Source organism: Lissotriton helveticus, chromosome 4_1 (genome assembly GCF_964261635.1).
Source record: "Lissotriton helveticus chromosome 4_1, aLisHel1.1, whole genome shotgun sequence".
NCBI classification, from domain to species: Eukaryota; Metazoa; Chordata; class Amphibia; order Caudata; family Salamandridae; genus Lissotriton; species Lissotriton helveticus.
The window spans coordinates 375,274,044-375,297,937 of record NC_136063.1 but is presented as its reverse complement, the minus strand read 5'-3'; the positions used below and the strand labels follow the sequence as shown (position 1 = coordinate 375,297,937).

General features: G+C 43.8%; 1 protein-coding gene across 1 annotated transcript in view; it reads right to left on the bottom strand.

Moving 5' to 3' along the window:
- Nucleotides 1-23,894, bottom strand: part of EIF3E (eukaryotic translation initiation factor 3 subunit E) — a 284,737-nt gene that overhangs the window by 99,646 nt on the left and 161,197 nt on the right. The window contains exon 8 of the mRNA XM_078686880.1: nucleotides 5,462-5,588. Within this exon, the coding sequence (XP_078543006.1) occupies nucleotides 5,462-5,588 (127 nt within the window). The remainder of the gene's footprint in view (nucleotides 1-5,461; nucleotides 5,589-23,894) is intronic.

Here is a 23,894-nt window from a genome sequence, read left to right as displayed (position 1 = left end):
ACGGCTTTCTCGACTCCGGATGGTTTATACCAATTCAAAGTGTTGCCTTTTGGCTTACACGGGGCACCTGCAACATTTCAAAGGGCCATGAATGCGGTGTTGAAATCCCATGAGAGTTATGCAGGCGCCTATATTGACGACAATCATTTATAGTGATATCTGGGAGCAGCATTTGTTACACCTATCACAAGTTATACAGACATTAGGGTTACACGGTCTGAAGATAAATCCGGCCAAAAGCCACTTGGCTGCCCAGACCGTTCGATACCTAGGATACTTATTGGAGGAAGGAGTTATAAGACCTCAGGCTTCAAAACTAATACCATTGCCTAGAACTAAAAAGGATCTACGAGCATTCCTTGGGTTACTTGGTTATTATTGCGATTTATCCCAGGGTTCTCCCAAATGGCGGCCCCTTTGACTGATCTGCTTCAGAAAAATGCCAGAACCGAAGAAATATTTGGGTCCCCTCCCTCTCAGGTGTTACACTCCTTTGAATCCTTGAAGAGTTTGTTATCTTCAGACACTGTCCTGACTAGTCCAGATTATTTCCGTCCCTTTATACTCCAAACAGATGCCTCGGATCAGGGCCTAGGGGCTGTATCATCTCAAGAGACGCCCCAAGGAGAAAAGTCTATACTATACATCAGTCGCAAACTCTTTCCCCGTTAAAAAAATGATGCTACAATCCAAAAGGAAGCGCTAGCCATAAAGTGGCCATAGAATCCTTACGCTATTATCTAGAAGGTCGAGAATTCACCATCTTTACAGACCATGCGCCCCTGGAATGGCTAGCTAGAAATAAGGGTCACAATGAAAGAGTACTTAGATGGTTTGTCGCTACAGCCAAATAGATTCCAAACAAAGCATAGATAGGGGAGTGAACAAGGGAATGTAGATTATATGTCCAGATTTCCCCAAAACCAAAACCCTAGAAGGACAGCAAGGGAAGGGGGATGTGAGGAAGTGCAGGATAACCATGACGGACATATCGGGGTAGCACCATGGGGAGTTGCCGAAACAGGCTTCACGTCGAGACCGGGACTTTGTCAGGGAACTACAACAACCATGCCCCTCATGTTTGTCCACAACGAAACGCCGACGTCAACGGTAACCCGGAAGTAACAAAGAAGGACTCCGGAAACACTCCAGCTGGACCAATGAAAGGAGGCCGACTGCAAGGGGAGAAGCCAGAAACCGGTAGCGCGCTGGAGACAGGAAGCAAGTCGAGAAGTGAGGACGGACCCTGTAAGTGGACACCAGAAGACGCGGGACCCGAGGCAGAAGACGCGGGACCCGAGGCAGAAGACGCGGGACCCGAGGCAGAAGACGCGGGACCCGAGGCAGAAGACGCGGGACCCGAGGCAGAAGACGCGGGACCCGAGGCAGAAGACGCGGGACCCGAGGCAGAAGACGCGGGACCCGAGGCAGAAGACGCGGGACCCGAGGCAGAAGACGCGGGACCCGAGGCAGAAGACGCGGGACCCGAGGCAGAAGACGCGGGACCCGAGGCAGAAGACGCGGGACCCGAGGCAGAAGACGCGGGACCCGAGGCAGAAGACGCGGGACCCGAGGCAGAAGACGCGGGACCCGAGGCAGAAGACGCGGGACCCGAGGCAGAAGACGCGGGACCCGAGGCAGAAGACGCGGGACCCGAGGCAGAAGACGCAGGACCCGAGGCAGAAGACGCAGGACCCGAGGCAGAAGACGCAGGACCCGAGGCAGAAGACGCAGGACCCGAGGCAGAAGACGCAGGACCCGAGGCAGAAGACGCAGGACCCGAGACAGAAGACGCAGGACCCGAGACAGAAGACGCAGGACCCGAGACAGAAGACGCAGGACCCGAGACAGAAGACGCAGGACCCGAGACAGAAGACGCAGGACCCGAGACAGAAGACGCAGGACCCGAGACAGAAGACGCAGGACCACCAGGCGAAACCGGCGAACCGGACGAGAGCTGGTGTGAAGAGTGGTGGTGTCCGGAGGATGCAGGGGAGCGGCTGTAATTCTATAGAGTTGTGGCGGAGCCGGTGAGTGATAGCGGCTCGAGGGAACCGGGAGATGGGTTGTGGGAAGCGAGTGGTGGAACCGGGGCAGGTTACGGGTAAAGGGAGAGACTTCTGCATTTTGCCTAATTTATTCAGGGGAGAGTCCGTAGTAAAATCTCAGCAGCATTGTATAGTTAGCTCTGAATTTGGGGCATATGCATATGTGGTTCTTTGTTTCTTTGCCATCCAACCCTAAGTTTAAGACCTGTACTTTTTGCAATAAGCACTGTCCCAGAATTCCTTAGGCACTGAATAATTCCCTTCCCTCACTATCCCACCATCAGTATAAAAGAAGCTAAATCAACACAAAAGGTATGGTGGCGGTCTAACTCCTACATACTTAAATCAACCCCTTATCTCACGGCTTCCTCCTCTTTTTTCCCTCCTATGAGCCTCCGGGGAGACCACCCTGCCACAAAGAGAGGAGCAGGAACAGTCATCCTTGGGATCACCGTCAAGCTCAAGTTCTTCTCACAACACTTTGGACGAAGAACAGGCAGAAAAGTCACATACTACCCCAGTCACTTCTACTGTTGAAAATAAAAATGTTCCTTTGCGAAAATTCATACAGCCTCCTCGCCCGTTTATCAAACCCGCCCTTCCTCACATTGTAAATGACAATGTCTTTTATTTAGGTTTTAAAAACAAAAACAAAAAAAAGGCATTGTTATTTGCAATTTCAATAGCTCAAACTTGCGTAAATGCGAGACCTACTGCATTGCAAATGCTGGTTATTCATGCTGTACAACGTCAGCATTCAACGGGAAAACGCAGACAGCTGGTCAGAAAACTTTCAACAGCAAGGTGGCACAGTTTTTCCAAGCGATGCAGATACAACCATCTAGTCACCAGATGTTGAACCACTGCACAAAAGACCACCACTAATGTTGACGGGAACAATATGTTGAAGGGTATGCCCTATTTGTCAAGAGGCAAACAACGTTTAAGCATGTTGGTCTCCAGAGTCCAAAATTGTCAGTCCCTCCTTCACAACTGGATTTATTTCAGCTAAGGAGAATATGGATCTCTTCCCCTTGCTTGAGTACCTGTGCATGACAGTAGTATCAATACATTTTTCCAGCTTTTTTTTTTTTAACCGGGGGGGAATAACTGTTCCGTCTTTATGAACACCAAGATCCCATGATACACAACACTGATGTTCACAGTGCCATATTATTCTAGCAGAGTAATATAGTTTGTGTACATGTATGCTTGTTTCGGCTCAGTTAAACAGTGTGCATGTTTTATACAAATATCTTAATACAAAAAGTATCTCAGTGCACCACAGTTCTACATTAAAACAGTTCCTAGTTTAGTTTAGGTTCACACCGTAGGTCCCTTGGAATAAGCCATTTCCACTTAAGTACCGCTCCATCGAACAACGCTGTTGAACATTTATTACAATTGTGGGATGCCTTAAGGTTCAAGGCAGCCGGTCTTTAAAAGGGTGCATCATGCAGAGGATTCTTGTAAATTTAGGGTGATCTTGAAGGGCCTGGCCGTTTGGGCTGGACTGATCCCATTGGGCGCAGCGTCAAAACTGATTTGCAGATGGCTGGGTTTAAACTGGAATGGCATGGGGAGCAAAAAACGATGGATTTAGGCCCATATCTCTGTACTAGGGTGAATGTATGACATTGTTCTGCATTCTGTCCATCGATTGTTGTTTTTGCATTTGTCACGCCGAGTGGGACAGGTATGCCCAGACGTGGGACCCGTGCTTTCCATGCCACTGGAGTAAAGCTATCCTGGCTGATGAGGGGTGAAACGCCGAAACAGGTACTAGGATGCTGGTTTCCAGTCCAGAGAGGACCTGGTCTGGCAGTTCGGGCTTGACTGTTACCATTGGGCGCAGGGTCAAAACATGATTTGCATATGGGTGAGTTCAAACTGGTATGGCATGGGGAGCAGAAAAAGGATGGATTTAGGCCCACATCTCTGTACTGGGTTGAATGTACGACATTGTTCGGCATTCTGTCCATCAATTATTCTTTTTGCACTTTGAGAACAGCGTCCTTTGTAAATGAAGATCGTGAAGCACAACATTTTCATGACAAAGAGTCTACTGCCCACCTCTACAGGAAAAACTATCGTCTGCAAAATGCCTGAATGTTGCAGGGAAGAGACCAGTTAAAAGTTCGAGTGCCTGGTACGGAGCTGCACTCTATGTGCAGCGCTTTTATTCACACATCACCCACTTGGGCTACAAAATATTTCTGTAGATATTCACAAAATATGCAGGGTACCTGTAGCAAGTGCAGCAAATTCATACACACAAACCAGCGTGGAATTCTAGTGTCCTGGAAAAAACTCAGGAACTCAGGCACACCCAGTGGGAGACTATGTATAGCACAAATATTTAAAAAAAATTAAAAAAAACACATGCCTTGGGGCAGTGCTAGTTGAATTCTCGGGGACCCACCTACCCGCGTCAATACATGAGCCTCAGAGACAATGGAGTGCGACCTGTAGCTAGGAAGCAGACACTGTAGTTGTCTAGATATTGACAGGAAATGCTTTCAGGCTACTCCAATAAATATTTGTACCCCTTTCATTCTTAGGATAAGCAGCTGAGGCTATATACTAAAAATGCATTAGACACCTTACTGCTACTGGGAGCAGAGGTTTTCAGACTAATACATTTGAGGTTTAATATGATAAAAACACAAGCGGCTGAGTCCAGTTTAACAGTGCTTTCTGACTAGCCCCCAAAGTTTTTTCAAAACTTAATTCACCAAGTCAATATTTATAAATATCAAAACTATTTTAATGCTCTTTGTTCACGATCGAGAGGGTGAGTGGCAACTTCGACAAACTTCTTACTCAAGTCAGTGCGCTTATTCAAAATAATATAAAACATAAGTATAACGGTCGTTCAATTAAATGGAACGTAACTTGTTTTTCAGTATGCGCTTAAATTGAATTTTTATGAGACTGTTAAGGAGAGCTCATGCTTGACTGCCATATATTATACCAACAAAGACACCAGGTAACGGGCTGCTGCGTTGTAACAGCTATTTCATATAATGACCAAGCAAAGCAAGATACAAAACGTGTAACTTCTGAAATATTTCAATGCATTCGCCGAGTCTGGCTTAGTTGAAATTAAACTTTCACCCAATTTTAAGTCATTTTTTTCCAGGTGCTATTCTGGAGAGAAAGGCCTCAAAGAAGAGGAAACCCCAACAAAAAGCTACCAATCAGTTATCATCAAATACAATACACCCAGTAATAAACTTAAAACTTAAAGAATAAATGACAGGAAAGAAGCAAGGTTAACAGTTAGATATGTATATAGCACTTGCAGTTCAGATTCACACAAGAAAGGTCAGGAAACTACTGAAGAGTGCACGCTTTGAAAAGTGTCTACATCACAACTTGAAAACAAATTTTAAAAAGTTTAGAATTCCTACCTGTTGAATGACTTTAACCAGATCTTTAAGGACTTGCCTTCGTTTTCTGCCATCTTTGTTGGTGATGACAGCTGTTGTTAAATAACGGAGAATATGGGGGCACATTGTCTGAATCGCATTAAGATAGCTATAACAATAAAATGGAGGAAACATGAAAATGCATACCAAAAGTTTAAGTGTAGCAGTTTATTACTTAGACGCACATAATACGTAGAGGCAGGCAATTAAGATAAATGTACTGCTTTCTAGCACAGATTTGTTGCACTGAGATCAGTAACTTCGAAATAATACTTAAAAACACATGAAACAAAATACTATTCCACATCTGCGGCCTGTCCAAACGTAGCAGTATTGGGCATGATCTGATATTTGTAGCAAGTACAGTCCTTCGATAGTTCTAACCATGTCAATAATCCATGCCAGTGTCTAAGTTACTACCCCAAGAGTCCTCCTCGCTCCATCACCGAGTTAAAAATATTACGGAAGCATTACCACCCTTTTCCTTAACTAGGGTCAGTAAGAGAAGATAGCCGCCCTGGGCTCAGTTCTACTAGATGTATTTGAAATGGATTTTTTTTAGCTATCAAAAGCTAAGCTATTGCTTGCTTTACAAAAGGCAACTGAGGCATTGCAGACGGATAGCAATGTTTCAGGACTGGACAGGAGTTTCAAAGAATTTCTTTATACTGTTAAGATTTCTAAATAAACTGTTATGCTAAACAAAAAGGGTATGAAATGTGCAATTTACACCCCTTTCAAAAATGTCAAATATAAATAGCAAATCACGCATTTATACAACAAACACATTATGAACAAGTTACTTACTTTCGGTTACGCTCTTTCTACTGATACTCCTATTCCTCACCTTTAGAATATCACTATTAGCCAGATTGGATCTGAACATTTTCAGCAGCGCTCCTGTGTACAGCTAAGGAGTGCAAAGTGACAGAGCGAAGCAGCATACAAGCACCACGACTGCGCGTCAACGTTAATTTTTTGCGTTTCTCTTTCTATGCCCTTGGACGCGCAGCACAGAAAATAACTGTTCGTACCAATATGCAGATCTTGAATTTTTAGATGGTAAAAAACAATCACTCCACAAAACAGGGAGGTTGGAGAGCAGTGCGGAATTTGCGGTTAGAATATATACACCAGAAAGAGCACTACCTAAGGAAAATAGCTTTTCTTCTGATTCTAACCAGATTCTTAACCTTTAGAATAGATACCAAATCAGTACCTCCAAAGAATGGAGAGTCAGTGGAGTGGGCTCAGACCAACAAGTCTTGAAGGACTGTATGGGTAAGATGCCAATCCCGACAGAATTAGCGGTCAAGAAAGTAGTGCTTTGTTAACGTGTTCTCTGACGTTGTGGCCTAACAGATGTCCAGACCGCATAGCAAAATAGTGGTGGCACCTCAGCCCTGGTGGAATGGACTCGCAGGCACTCTGAATGCTGCTCTTCGGTCAATATGTACCAGACCTTAATGTAGAGCACCACTATCCACCTCAACAGGCTCCTTTTTTCCACTGCCTTGCCTTTCTTTGCCCCAGAAAACCCCACAAAAAGCAGATCATCCACTCAATGGTCTTTGGTGCAATCAATGTAGAAGCTTAATGCTATTTTGGGGTCCTGTCATTTGAGCCTCCTACTCTTTCGAGCGGTGAGGAGGGGCAAGGAACAATGGGGACAGTGATGGATTTCCCTAAGCTAAAGAGGCCACTACTTTTACCAGAAGGCTGTCTGGGTATTCAGCACTTGTTTGTTTGGGGAAAAAGGAGGTGTAGGGCGGTTGTAATGAAAGAGCCTGGAGTTCCCTTGTGAGGAGCTAAAGTCACTGCAATCAGGAAGTCATTCTTGAGAGTCCTAAGACGCAATGAGCAGCTGTGCATCAGTTCAAAGGGAATACACATGAGGAACATCAGAGCAAAGCGAAGGTTCAACTGTGGTATCACAAATGGTTTGGGAGGGCATGTGTGTTGAACCTTTATTAACCGCATCTCAGCAGGTAATTTAAACAAGGGAGGTTTGTCTGGCAAACGCAAGAAAGCAAAAAGGTAGATGCAAGACCTTGCTGGGCGAAAGACAAAAACATTGAACAGTTCAACTTGTAAGTGGCCTGTATAGCAGACTACACCAAACCTAGTGTCCAGCGTAAATACACTTTGTAGAGCATGGAGGTGTAGATGGGGCTCGTTCAGGTCCAGAACCCTGTTGTGACAGAAGCTTGATTGGAGAACAGATGCTTATACCCAGAAGTTCAGGGTACAAGATTCTCCTGGCCCAATCTGGCTCGTTCGCGTTTCTTGCCCTGAACTGTGCCCTCAGGACAGCGGTGGGCGTGACGGACACTGGAAGGTCAAATTTACTATTTCAACTTCAGTCCTAGAATATTTGGAGAAAGAGCAACTTCCCTCAAATATTCCAGAAAGCTTATTTCCTATTCTAATTCCATTCATAGAAAATTTGGGGATAGTTTTAAATTTCCCAACTATTTTTAGGAAGGGTTGAAAAAATAGTAATTTTGAATTGAAGAAAGTGCTGCACTGAGGGCAAAAAAAATAAGAACAACTCCAATCTGGCCGGGTCCGGCCGCCCACCTCCTCAGAGTCCAGTCCTGTCCTGCAATGTCACTCCCTCTGCAATTTGCAGTGGGGTGACTCATCATGATAAAGATTTTAAATTTGCTGCAGCCACGCAGCGATGCCATGATTTGCTGAAACCACCAGCCTCTCACAAACTGCAGCAGCTGGCTCCAGCAACACTAGCAGAAAGTCATGCGACTTCCCATCCGATCCTTAAGTCTCTCTCGGACCCGGTTTCACACAACCTCCTGCGCAGAGTCGACTGATGTGGTAGCCATTGGGCACTACCTCACCACGTGAGGTCAGTCAAAGCCCCGCCTACGGCAATCTCCTTTCTATATTGGTACATTGTAGTAGCCAGCTGCTACTGGCTCAGCCTGCCAGCCGACCCTCAAGCCTACAGAAGCAGCGTGTGCACACCATGGCACGCTGCCAGTCACTCCAGCTTTAGTTTAAGGCAGAGCTAATGGTTGATAGCTAAAGCTCTATGCCAATGCATGACTATGCATTTCAGTGCGGTAATTGGGAGCACCACACAGAAATGAGTTAGTCTAAAGCCAGATGCGTGGTACTTGGCAGAACTGGCTATTTTTTTGGGACAATTTGTGGGCCTATTTTGAATGTTAATGCCCCTCATATTAAAACATGCATTGCCTGCAGCAGTCTCTTATCTTACAAAACATTTACAAAGTGTGATTTGCAAACATGGGTCACTGTTTGGCCGAGTCTAGCGCAGCGCGCATGCGCTGCTCTAGGAAAACAACCTCTTGGAATCACTCTGTACCTCTGTAGTTTACACACACTTGTGCGTGTTTTTTTATAGCATTTTTTCTATTGGGCTTTGCGTGGGTTTTTCTAAAAAGACAGCACGCAATTGGGCAAAGGCGGTTGCACGGTGCCATCCCACCTTTCCCAGGAAATGTATCCGCCCACGGCCTACAATTATGAGAACGGGGCACCATGTGTTCGGGGTCATGTCACCATCTGTTTTTAATTGGCGCATTCGCCGCGCTGCCGTGCTCACTCAACCCGCTTCTCTCTTGCACCATTCTTTTTAACCAACCCTCCCTTCACATGTCGCATGCACACACGCAACCCTGCCAAAGCGGTTTGCAAATGATAAGGGTGTTGCATTATTGCCTAGAAGACTGTCAATAATGCGAGTTGAATACTGCATTGTGAGGTATCTCTTGGCTGTTCAGTTTCAGTGATTGTCATTGTCTAGCCACCAAAAATAAATGACCCCGAAAGCAGTTCTGAAAATTCATCAGATTTGAAGATTTTTGGCAGCTCATTGTTCTACATCAGTCATATGGCCACTTTTTTTGCCTGCAGTCCCTCCCAAAAGATGAGCAATTCGTTATTTAAATGACGTTTACATTTCTTTTGATAATAAAATGATATGCACTGTGAGTAACTCTGTATTTCTTTATTTAATGGTTATTATTCCCCTTCAAAGTAAAGCTTCCCGCAGCAGATTTCTGTCCGGTGACAATATGAACAACATATTTAAATATTAGCATTCTGTAAAAAGTAGTAACGGCCTCTTAACCCTGAGTAAGCCTCCTCTGGGTGTATTTTGCCTGCAGTCCTGTGCGCGTGCCTGGCGGGCAGACCCACTTGTGTTTGGGCCTGTTTGGTGCAGCCTTGGAGATCAGTGTAATCCGAAGAGGTGCTCTTGTGAAGTCATGCTGGGATGGCCCCTTTCCCTGCCCTAAGACTGAAAGGCAGAGAAATAAACACCGGAGGGTAATAGATAATGTGCTGCATGGCTAAACATTTATAAGGTCCCAAACGCGAGACCTATTAGCTAGGCCAATGTCTTTTTTTTAGCTATCTAAGTCACTAATGGGGGCCGCTTTTATTTTGCGGCCTCATCAATTTTCTGCCCCTGTTTGACCCTGTGCTTATGTGATGGTAGAGATTGAAGCCTGGGCCAAGGAGTAGGCCCGTTCTGCAGACTGAGTTAACATGACAACATGTCCCCGCACTGGGGGGCACCAACCTGCTGACAAGACTATGGAAAGACCACCTACTATCAGGACCTTTGTTTTTTTAGAGAGGAGCTTTAGATAGTTCGGGTTCACCCAATCAACAAATATACACAGATTGCAGAAGTTGGATTTGTCCAGTTCCAAATAGTTATCCAAAAACCAAGATGATCTAGGTGTAGTTTGCAGAATTATAAATGAAAGGCTTAAGGGTCTACTACTGGATGTCAGTAAAGCCACAAAGATTAACTAAGTCTGGTTCAAGAAAAGCCCTCTGGTACCCTGCAACACAAGGGTCGTCATAACAGGGGCTAGTGTGAGACTTTGAACCACCCTCCAAGAAAGGCATTTAAAGGCTTTAGATCCAATACTAATTTTATGTAGTCTAGAACAGGCTTCTCCAATAAGTAGTTTGAGCTAGTGGAAGCTCTCCATTTATCTGCAAGTAGCTCTTCTGTGTGCAGACAAGCATACTAAATTAGAAATTTCTGCTTGGTTGAATACACCAAAATTCGAATTTACTGCTAAACCCCACTCAGTTCTTGCCAGTGAAATCTCCTTGAACTATTTTCTATATTGCGGGAACATATATAACAGAGAAATATCCAGTAGGGAGGACTATTGGATCTATACTTGCATTAAAAAAGGACACATCTAGTTTACTGCCTTAAGTAAAATGGACAATTTCAGTTTGGTCCTGCAGAGAAACTTTTATTTAGCAAAGTTCAGCAGATACTGTGGGAGGTAGGAAAGGGGTAACAGAAATCCAGGGCAAAAGCTGCTAAGCAGTAGAATATAAATGCTTGCACCTAAAATGGATAAACATGTATATGAATAGACCCAGGAGTTCATCTCTGGTATATGAAACCAGAGCACCAAAGCATGTTTCCAGTGAGCAGGCAAAGTCAAGTTTGAAAGAGAACATAACTGGATGATTTTTTGAAAATCTGCGAAAATATGTGGTCTGCCACCCATCCATATATGAGGTTTCACAAAAATCAGCCCCCGGGTTAGCACCCAGAAAAAAAAAAAAAAAAAAACGAACAATGAAAGGAACAACCGTAATTGACATTGTTTTCCACATACAAGACGGAAAATCTGAGTTTGGAGAGCAAGTTTATTTTGGAGAAGTCATAACATTACTGAACTGTCGATGATGTCCACTATTTATGTTATCACGATTACAATGATTCCAGCAGGTTTTAATCATTTGTATGGTTACACTGACAATGTGTATACTACTCACATGTTATGGGCACCGGGTAAAGTGATAGAAGGAAAGGATGTATTATGGGCGTTGGAGTGCTTAAAGCGAAAGAGGGCGAACTTGTAAGGCCAGGTGGTAATCAGTGGGGAAGTGTGGGAGTGTATTGGAGAGGAGGGGCGGAAACCGGGTCAAAACCCAGGTGAACCGCAGAGTTAAGGATTATCTCTTGCGAGTGAGTGAGGAGAATGACGGATTTGTAGCAGAATGATGGATTGTTAGCAGGTATGTTAGAGACATTTAAGGAAACAGGGAAATTAAAGTACAGCGGAGGAGGGTAAAATATGGGAGTTTGGTAACGGAGTTTTGAAAGGCACAGTTAGGATTGAGTGGAGGGTCGCGATTGAAGAGAGTGGAAAGAAGATCAGTGGTAAAGACATTAGAGGGTGCGGTTAGGTGGAGTATTGGAGTGGAAATAGTTAATGGAAGGAAGGTTTTTGCACCGACGCAGTAGAGTTAGTGGGGTTGATCTGAAGGGGTGCGACATATGCGGGTAAATGAAAAGTAAATACTGTATGTGTGTTGAAATAAATGAGTTTGCTTTGAGGCAAAAGAAAGTTTTCTAGCAGGACAGAGTAATAAATGTATACAATTTATTTTATGCGCATAGGTGACAGTGACAATGGGAGTATTTTGCAAATAATAAATTGTGTACAAAAAAAAAAGGACGCTATACTAATACATATGCATATTATAATTTTCAGTTACCCCTGACGAAGAGCCTGATTGGCTTGAAATGCATTGGGTGTGAATAAACTGCTTTTTATGAACCTGGCTCTAGCACGTGTTTTTGAAGGAGGTTCGGAAGGGCCATCTTTAACACAAGAAACCTGGGAAATGTTTTTTTCCTTGCATGCGGATTGGGACAGTGTATATGTGTACCTGGACAATCAAATAACGAAAAGAGTAAAAAGTAAAGAAACGAAAAAAGTTAGAGGTGCACCATGCAGCACCATCCATCCGTAGGAGCTATGTTGCGAGCATTCAATTTAAACAGATCACCCAAGGGAAACTGATATCCACATTAATCAGAACACAAGTAAACCGGATATTAAACAGGTTTCTGTAAAGCTCTAGATGTAAAGCCAAACGAAGCACAAAGTGGTTCGATTGAAATATTATGGCTTTCTAAGACATACAGAAATGTAAAACATCCCAGAAGGCTTCAACAGGAAATCTGAGTTAGGTTTAGAGTACAGCTTTACTCAACTGTGTCTTATTCTGCAAACTACCCTTAAAACTCGCTAACACATGGTTTATTAAATACCATGAGAATCCACCAGCAATTACATCTACACACTTTATATCGCCTTTGTATAGTTGTTCCTTTTATAATTGGGCCCAGCAGCATTGGTCAAAGTTACTGGAAGCAATTGAAGACAAAGCTTCCCATACCTTTGGCAAATTATTATACATGGCTACAGGGAAGGTATAGATATGCCTGGATGTCACGTGGTAAAAGTAGATGATTTTCATAGGTTTAACTGCTATGTTAGCAATGCCCTGAAACCAATGCTTACCAATAACTAACACTCCAACATTTTGCTCAATTGTCTCACCAACTATGCTGGACAAAACTGCCCATGTCATTCACACCCAGAAAGTAAGAAGGCATAGTGTCTTGTCAAAATATGTGCAGCATTGTAGAAATTGGAACCTTTAATTTGGAGTTGTTACTGCTTGCTACTATATAATGCAATCATCCAAGCAGACTATTCCATTCACATGCTTGGTGCAGAAATGCTACCAATTTTCAGAAAAAAAGGGCAGTTGAAGCGATCCCGCGAACTATCGCCCAATTGACAAGTCAACACATTTTCTGGGGAATGCTTCTGAAAGGATTTGAGATGTGGGCTAGGACAAATAATTGTTTCTCCCATTGTTGGGCATAGTTTAGAAAATGATTAACATGGTGGATCAGGCACTTAGGTTCCAGCTACTAGTGAATAATAAAAGACTTCACATGTGATCTTTCACTTGTTAAATTCCACATTTCACTAAAAACCTTTTATGGAAGGGACAATAAGCAATGTGATTACATCAGATATGAGTGACATAACCCTTCCCAATTAGGTCTGCTGACCAAACTTAGACACAATATAGTAACAATGTAGGGGTTTGTCGCGAAGATTGTACGGAATGATGCACACAATTTGGGAGTGGAAGGGGGGGGGTTTAAGTGAGAAAGTAGAATGGTCACATTACTGTTGCTTAAGATTTTTTAAGTATCCTACACGGACCACACAATTTGCTGAACACGTTTAGTGTTTATTGCAGGACGAATGGGCTCACTGTAAACACCATAAGACAGTGTGTCATTGAATCCACAATCTATCCAGAACAATTTATAAGTGGACTATTATTCATTGGAAATGGTGACAGATTTTGATTTTCCAGAAATAAGAAGTATTCATTTTCAATTAAATAGACAGGTCTAAAGTAACACTGTTAGAGGTTAAGGGCCCTAAAGTGCTTGGCAAAAAAAGCCTACAAGGAATGGCTGTATCACCTGTCCTGAAGTCTACAAGTCTTGCCCTCAACTGGTCGCTGTGTGCCAGGTTCGATATTTGGGAGTACATTAACATATTTCATTTGCTGACCAAAGAAAGACGATTTTTGAAAAACCCAGTCGAAGTGCTACCAAGTAATCCCTTGACTCGTTTTGAACTAGATCACAATTTCCTTGACTCCCTGGTGACACGGTTTAGTAAACAGATGATTTATACGCATTAGGGCAAGTGGTAACCAGAGAGGATTCAAGCATGGAGGATATCAGTTGCAGCATTATGAGCCCAGTTGCAGCTTACTGGCCAAGGACCTACATGATCATCCCATGAATTCATTTCAGCAGGCACGTCCTATTCCCTCAAATAGCAAATAGAAGTTGCACTGAACATTAAACTCTGACAAAGGACAGGAAAGTTGACCATCCTCTTTGCTGTCAAATAGTGTTTCCATACTTGTTAACTGAGACTTCTCATAATTCAGATAATGTTGTAAGTGTCTCCTGTGGCATCCTGTCACTGGTGACACTGATCCCCATCATGGGGATCTGGGAAGAACTATCCACATGTTTAAAGTGTCAAGAGACAGGGGTATGGATTAGTCTGTTAAATGTACACTAAGCCATACAAAAAGTACCTACCACCGACAATTAAGGGCATGCAAACATGGCACTGACAAAAGTCTGACTTTGGCATCAATTGCAGATACTTGCTGTCGTCATGTAATGTATTCTCGCAATGGTTCAAGAATGTGTAGTGTGCTATACCGAATACGGTCACTGAAAATATCATGCAAATACCTTGCTGTCCTACGATGTTAGAACATTAATGGTATGTGGAACTGCACAACGACCACACGGCATGTTATCAGTGGCATTAATTATGAAGCATGAAGTATTGCAATTATATTTTTTACAAACTTTGTGTTGTATTTTTTATGGATTGTATTTATCAGAAATGAGCATTATGAAGATACAACAAATACAGTTACCTAGCAGGACAATAAGTCAGTTCAGCGACTTAAAGTATTGATCCTTAATAAAAAACTAAAAACATGTATAACCATTTTTGAGGCAGAACAAAATCTGAACTAATTTTTATTGATTAGAATAGTTCAATTGCGAATTTATGGAAATAAAATTATGCTAAAAAGGCAAATCTTTAACAAGCTACACCACCATGCGCTTTCAGAGTTGTATTATTAACTAGGCAATCGGTGTGAGATCAACATATTTTACTTCAGGAAAAGAAATCACGAAACCTTTAGCAAAAAAAGCCTCAACTTCAGTAACCTTGGACTTTCACAAATACGCCTTTTATACTCCACCACAAATCAAGAATATTCTTAGTTGCGGGTACCATGGCCAGAGACAAAAAAACTACTCCCATGTCTGAAAAATGAGAAACTTGACCCCAGAGGTATTTCTGCTACAGAAGCATGCCGGCTACCCACCAGAGGTCAGCAGGCAATCATGCAGCGCGAGTTGGAAAATACAGATCCGCCGATGGGAAACGCGAGACCACCGCTGATGCTCTGAACAAAGAAGCAGAATCAACGTTTTTAGTCACACTGAATTACAACTGTGTTGGATGGATTTCATTACTAACATTTGCCTACACCGTATTTGAGTGAAAATGGCAGGAACAAAGCTAAACGAAAAAACTAACTATATTTTCAAAAGCACAATGTAGTGTGCAAAATAAACAGAATGTTCCAATTGCACCTTAGAGGATGCTCTTCTTGCTATTAGCAAACACCTCCAGCCATGAAACTACACACATCGGATCATAAATAAACCTTGTGTCTTTGATCATACATTTTACCGTTCAACTATCGCTCTTACCAAAATACAGCCATAATATGGAACCACGGCAGTTCGAGTCTCTCTACACCACTAAAAAAACACTATGTGTAAATCAAAGTGCCACCAAAAAATGGGCAATTCAGCCAAACTGCACTTACACAACAGAACACAAGCTATCCCAAACAAGACAGATCGTTTTATTAGGCGTCAATGTTGAGGTGCATCTCGAGTCCCTACACTACACACTGCTGAGGTACCCACACATCTGGCCACACCTGTGTAAAGAGGCATCTTACAACAAACGTCTCATCATATGATAGTGTCTTTTCAGAATTCAGAAAAGTGCATTTTATTAACATAGAGAAGTGTTCCACCTTAGTACATCAGATAATCAGTGCCTCGAGATGTGTTTTTTTAAAAGTGATACTTGTTAGAAATGGTTTGGTGGTTGACTGCGGTATAAACCCTAGACAAGCAACAACCACAATCCTAGTGAGGGCAAAAGGCAGGCAAACCATAAATTAACCTGTGCTCACCCTCTGGTAGCTTGGCCCAGAGAAATCATGTTCAACTTTAGAGGCAATGTGCAAATTATTTGTGAAACACTTCAAGCAGTAAATCAGTGAAAATACCACACAAAAAGATCCCACACCTGATTAGAATAATAAAGATAAATGAAATAAATAGAAGACCAAAACAACAAGAATCCAAAATGGCGCCAAGAAGCAAAAAGCGATACTAGGGACATCGGTTTGTGCCGGACCAAGACAAAGTCAAAGTTCAGGCCAACTGAGATTGTGCACATGCCAGCTACAGGGGCTCAGTTAGGCCTGCAGAACCAAACTACCTTAATCCTGGTTGTGGAGCGATGTGTGGATCTGCATCAAAGATGCGTTGCACAGCAGAGGCAATGCATCTGTTCTGAGATGCAACTAAGCTGCTGTGCAAGGTCCTGATGCATTGGCATTAAGATTCCCACTAATGGGGCTTGCGGTGCAAAGAGTGATGTTGAGGATGCGAGGTGCAGTGGAGACGATGCATAAGTTGTGCAGCTGCGAAGCGGAAGTTTGGCATCGAGGCTGCAGTCGATGAGGGATGAGAGGAGCGTGCGCTGTGAAAAGCTTTGCGCAGTGGCGATTCCAAAGGCAATGCATCGGTCTCTAGATGCAGGATGCAACTGCGATGCAAGTCTTTTGCAACTAGTCCAAACCCGCAACAGCAGCGATGTGTCTATCCTGCTCGAAGATGTGTCTGTTCAGCTCGAAAACATATCAATTCTGCTCGAAAATGTATCTATTCTGCTCGAAAATGTATCTATTCTGCTCGAAAATGTATCTATTCTGCTCGGGGATACATCGCTCAACAGAGGATGCATCAGTTCTGTTGGAGATACACCAAAGGCCCACTTTCAAGGGTCCATTTGAGATGTCATGAGTGATGTCACTGATCATGTCATGAGTGATGTAATATGTGACATCATCAATATCCATTGCTTGAACCGTAGCAGGTTTGTCCTTGTAAAAAAGAAAAAAATCACAGCGGAAGTGTGATCAATGGACTGGATGCCCCAAAGCAATTTCATGTGGTCAACAAGGCTGAAGCAGCTCAAACATATTATTTTTAACAAAAAGCCAGCATCTGATTGCAGGGCTTAACAAAAAAAAAAAAACTTTATTGACATAAAAGGTAAAAAGATGATGAATGGAAATACAATGTCTCACAGAAAAAAAAATAAAAAAATAAAAAGATGACTGATGCAATACCTGCAGTCCACTTTTTCTCGTCACTGTCACATAAAATGTAAAATGGGATGGGATGGGAGAAATGCTTGTAAATGGTTTAATCACAGGCAATCTTTCAGGGTAGCATTTCAACCCATCATACTTTTACCCACGATGCAACTCAGTTTGGACCTAGCCATTTGAAAATCAGTCTTGGCCATGCTCCAACAGGAACAGTCCAAACTGCCTAGTCAAGTCCTCCTGAACCACAACAAGAAAGTCTGGTTTCACCTTGATTGTGGATTGTCAGTCAGCTGTACCGGGAAATGCATTGGGATGACTATTGGAAGGTTAACCCGGGAATGATGCATTTTGGGAAATGAAATTTACCCAAGAAAGCAAAATATTGTTAATAAAACAAATCTGTACAGAAATGAATTCTTAAAAAGAACCTTTTGGAGAAGCGTGTTTATTTCGAAAAGCTGCATTCACAGCTCTTTTGACCTGTGCCTTGGGAGACATACCCCACGGATTTAGGGATGCTACTTTAGTCATATCTGCACATTATCATGAATGGAGATTTGAAGAGTCCTACTAGTTTGAGAGAATACATTACAATGCAGGACAAGAAAAAGACCTACTTTACCATTATAAACATTTTGAAGGATGAAATCACATGCCCTGATGAAGTTCGGATGCAGTAAACGAAACACGTTGGCTGTCTGGTGTCATCATTAAGAAAATTAAAGATTACTTTGACTAAAAATGATTGATTGGATTGATATCTATTGGACATTAACTTGGCGGTGCACTCCAAGTGTGTATGTTGGGCTCTTCTGACCTTTTGATCGTACATTTTGAAACAGTAGATGCAGAGTTAGAGCATATTCTGTATGTATATATACAGTGTGCACAAAGGATTTTGGGACAAGGAGGCGGTCCGGTTTGTGCTGTAGGTCGTGGTTTCACTAGTTTTGTAGGACTCCTTTATAATATTAGGCGGAAGGATTCAGTGCTAAGCCTCAATATGTTTTATTACTATGGCAGTGCTGATCCCACTGCACATCAGCTCACCTCAGTCAGTCCTTTGCCCTGCCATTGTTGGTCTGATCCCTCCCCACCCCTAGCAGCACATCAGTGTGCTTTCTTTTTCTCTAGTCACCAGACTGCCAACATAAGTTTCTACTCACTGAGTTTCTAAACATCGCTGCAAATATGGATTATAACAACCTAAGCTTTAGGGATAGTTTGCTGACACTGATGAGTTGAAATGCATGCAAGATTATCTACTCCTCCAATCTATCCAAGAGTGTGGCTACGGGTTTCAATCAGTCCTCTAAAGCGAAACCCTAAGTTTCTACTCACTGAGTTTCTAAACATCGCTGCTAATATGGATTATAACAACCTAAGCTTTAGGGATAGTTTGCTGACACTGACGAGTTGAAATGCATGTAAGATTATCTACTCCTCCAATCTATCCAAGAGTGTGGCTACGCGTTTCAATCAGTCTTCTAAAGCGAAATCCTGAAACTCTCATATCTACGCCTATTATTGTGCTAATAAAAGAACAATTGTTACCAATTTAATCTTCTTTACCAGTAGAAGGGCACAATGGAGGAGAGCTATCGCTGCAACGCTCCAGATTAATACATCAAGGAAAAAAAACACATGGGCTTCGTATCACCTTCAGTGGTTTTCAATGTGGAGACGACCTCACCATATACAACAATGGAAACATTATTATCCAATGTTCTGATCACAATCTAAAGAGTTTTGACAAAATCTTCATGAAGATCAATGCCCACATTGCCTCTCAAAGTCAAGGTACCTCCCCTCCCATGCAGGAACTGAAACACAGCCATCTTCCCATCCCTCATCCATCTGATCTCCTATGCACCACCTACCCGACCCCCCCCTTCCTGTCTTGGCAATACAGGAACCTGCACGGATGACTTCAGTTCACCTTCGCCCAAAGCAGATTCCTGCCCATCTTCCATCAACCACTTATTGAAGCGGTACAGGTCCTCAGATTATATTAGTCCATGAAATGATAACCACTGCCTGAGAGTGGTCAACCGCCACAACCCAGGGATTTCACATATGGCGATCATTTCACCCACACTGATCTCTGGCTTGCTAGAACGGCCTCCCAGTAGAAGAGGATGCCCACTGATGTTGCATCTATTAAGCCACTTCCTATAATCACATCGAGCAATCCCTCCCTTAGCACTCCACACCCAGACTTTCCTTCCCACAACATTGATGGTCAGTCCGGGACACGTACCTTCCCATATAACCCAGTGAGCACACACTTCCCCTCAGTACCAGACCACACATCATTTCCATCCATAATAATGACCCCTCTTAACTTGAGGACAAACCCACTGACCTTAGTCAAGACCTTTAGTAAGTTAAAGTCATCTCTAGAACCTTATACACATCACCTCGAAACATAAATCTTTATTGGACCTCTTGTGATAACAGAACCCTTCACACTAATCATTTCGCTCCACCCTCTACGGTACGACCCAACGTCTCTCTCCGGTTTTCAAGGATTAACAAGAATGCACTGAACTTGCTCGTGAGATCTCAACCCTACTCCAATCCTACTTCCAGACCCCACCTCGCCCCCCAACCCCCCGGGGGCAAACACCCATCTGATGTCGGCATACACTCACTTCTACGATCACATAGCAATACACAATGATTCGACACCATCGCAGAATCCCATCCATGCTATTACCTCCAACCCATATAGAGAACACACTTGCAACAATAGATCATTGAACAAGCATAATCTGCGACAAGTCCACACAACACACCATGAGACATTAGTCATCAAATCTCATCTAAGATCTTTACTCCTTTATTACAGCTCTGCGGTAAAACACGCATCTGGCATTGCTGATCTCATCCTTGTTCAAGACCATGACATCTTTATCCTAACTGAAATATGGCTCAATAATGCATCTCCTCCCACTTTTGACATACTAGTACCACCCAACTAAGACCTCAGACTTGACAAATCTGGAATAAATGGTGGTGGCACAGCATGCATTTACTGCTCCATGCTCACCCTAAAACGATCAAAAACAACTACATTTACATCATGTGAATACCTAGGTATAGAAATATGGAGCAATAACAAACCTTTATGCAAATGTCACACAATTTACCACACCTGGGGTAATAACCTACCTTTTATTTAACAAATGATGGAAACCATTTCCTCAAACTCAGATCAACACACCAATCAATTTCCTTGGGGCTTTAAACATCCACTGGAATGACTTTAATGACCCCTTTAACATCATCAAGGCCTTCCTTACAGACCTCAACTTCACTCAGTCTTGAATTGGCCCAACACATGATAGAGGCTAGACCCTTGATCTCATAATCGCAAAGAACGTGATACAAGTTGAATTAATAACCCCACGTGACTGGTCTGATCACTAATTAATCTCCTTTCTTATCCTAAAAAAGGTGAAGTCTAGAAAGGGGCAGCTACTTATAGCCAGACAATGGTCTAGAGAATTCACAAATATTAATCCTACTGAGGGAACTGCTATTAGCTACAACATCCTAACTCGTCCTACAAACATGATGAATGTGAATTAGCTTACTGACCATTACACCCAAACCATGCAAGACATTCTGGAGAAGATCGCTGCAAATCAGCCTAAAAGACTACTGAGTAGACAGTCCAAGACCTGGTTCAATGGCAATTTAAAAGAGGAAAGGCGCATTCTAAGGCTTGCTATGAGATCATGGAGAAACTCCCCATCTGGCTCTCAACTCAAGCATCTGAGGGCAGTAAGAAGTTCTTACAACAAACCCATTTGAAGGTTAAAAGCAGAATACTTCAGGTCGCAACTAGATAATACCAAAAGCAGACCCAAAAACATTTTGAAATCAAACAACTTGCCATTCTAAACAACACTCTATAGACAGGGAAACAATACCCACTGGTGAGGCGTTCTCTGCGCATTTAATCAATAAGACAAGGAGGATTGATTTAGAATTGCAACTCACATTTATACAGTAGTGGTTTACCGGTTAAAATATCTTATAAGCACCTCACATTCCTTAGCAAACAATCCACAATTAAGGTAAAAGGCAAATACACGCTGAGAAAAGACATAATCTATTGCATAAACGGCTGACTATCATCCATGCTACAAAGAAAACCAGTTTATGTAGCATTTGTTCGTAAGCAATTGTTTAGAATGAACATTATTGTCAATGTTAATTTGTATCCTTTTAAATAAGCAGAGTTGTCTATTCTATTAGTTAAATGCCATTTCGTTAAATAGCGTATTTGCGCAAAATCACATTTTTGTTAAGCGGCTAACTTACACCTACCAACTCTTCTGGCAACAATTCCCCCAAAAAATGGAAATCCTACATATGTGTAACTCACAAACCAGTTTCCACCAGTGTACAAGGTATAAGTAATAATTTTGTGTTCTGGGTAGGGTGGTGCTTTGAAGGACAACAGTGCGCTTCATGTATAATCCGTAACTATTGGCAGTAATGTAAAAATAACAACAAAACACACGTGAAAGGAGTGAGGGATTTCTATCTACTATTAGTTTCACAAGCTAGAGTTTTCCACACAATTCCAAAAGTAATTTGTTCTGTAGATTCCGTATAACTGTTAAAGCAAAAGGACAGAACGCCAACCTGTAATACCAGACTCAAATTGCTTCTAAAAGAATACCAAGTGTAGCCGCCATCAAGTATGTTGTGGTGTGAAACGGCCCAATAGTTAGTAAATGTGTGTGGGACTTGGCCCTTTTCCCAGAAATGTTTCGCTTTTTGCTCCCCTTAACCCCTTCCATGCTCATGACGAGCTCAGCTCGTCATGCAGTACACTGCTCCTGTGCCGATGACGAGCTGACCTTGTCATGAACAATGGGATTTTATGACTTTCAGCACAGAGGGTAAATTCATGCAGCACTGATGTGGTTAATTTAGGATGTCCCCCATTGTAACAAAAGTGTATAGGCCTTGTGTAGTGGAGATGCCCTTTGTAATGTTAAACTAATGTTAAGGTGCAGGTGCCCTCTTCCCCTAACATGGCTGCCGCTGACCCCTGCTACTGCAGCGTGGTCCTTTCAGGCGCATTCTAGGGGCCAGGAGCTGGCTGGAACCCTCAAACAATGTATCAATACTAGCCTGCCAGCCTGCCCATAGCCAGAATGGTGGAACCTCCTAGAACCTCCTGGAACCTTCTGGAACAGGTGAGGTGGCACCAACTGCCACTGCCAACTGTCAACTGGCACTATATAAGGAAAGGGAGGGAAACTTTCCTGTCAGACTAAGGGAGCACAGACCTGGGGGAGAACCTACGCAGGAGTTTTAGGCAGTGGGGCCTAGTCAGGGACCTATGATACTGGGAGTGACAGGGCTTAGGTGCTGCCTTCAAAGTGTTGAGGTATCCTGAGCTAGCCCATTGACCTGGCCCGGCGGGAGGGAAACCCAGGGCCCACTTGAAGGGAACTGGCTGAGGAGATTTGATATCAGCCATCAACTCCAACACCCCCCCCTTCAAGGAACTCAGAGACTGCTATTTACAAGGGCGCAAGAAACAAAGCGCCAAGAAGAAACCAAATCACCACAGGACTATTGAGAAATCAACCAGGTATTGGCGCTGTGTCGCTCCCCGCGCTCCCCGACGCCACCTGGGATCCCATTTGCTGGTTTGCCACTGTTGTGTGTGTCCTGTGGAACCTGCTGATCTGATTCCACCTTAAATAAACTAACTGCTGGCCAAGCGCTCTTATTCCCTAGCGCTAGCACCCTGAACTACCTATCCTGCTGGCACTGCCTACACTGTCTGATCTGCTCTGATTTAAATAATCTACCTGAAGAGTGCCGGCCCTACCTACCAAGCGCTCCCCTACTGTGCCCCCTTTCGATGCGCTGAGGTGCTGGAGACTTTTATGGCCTGAGAGGCGCTATTGCTGAAACTGACCCTGCGCTGGAATTGCCGGGCGCTGCTCTAACGTGTGCCCCTGAGAAGCGCTACGCTCCGTGACCCCTGAACCTGGGAGGGCCGTAAATCTTCCGTGCCAGCCTGCCTGCCACCTATATGCCCAGAGCGTCGGACTGACTGGGCTTGTCCCCGCTCCTGGCGCTGTGCTGCGGGAGCACGGTGTGTCCCCCACGGAGTGCTACGTCAATCCCCACTCACCTCAGGGGAGACTGCCTGGGAAGCGCTGGGTCCGGAGCGCCGTTGGCTACCCCCGGCGGCCCTCGGTGCCAGGAGAGGGCCGCCGCTGCGCTGAGGAGGCCGGAATCACCACCGTGGCCCAGCCTGAGGGTGGAGAGATGCCGCGGCGGCCCTGGAGCTTGAAGTAGGCCGCCGCGTATTTCAGTCAGGCCTCGCTAGGCCTTGGAAGCAAGCTCACTCGCTTCACGTGAAGGGGGCGCCCGGCACGTCATTGGCCGCGCCCCCGCCTGAAGCCGCGCAGCCATTGGCTGCCGCTGTCACATCCCCCGGGAGCCGCTCCGCTATTGGCCGGGCCCCTCATGAGCCGAATCCTGATTGGTTCCCGGGCCG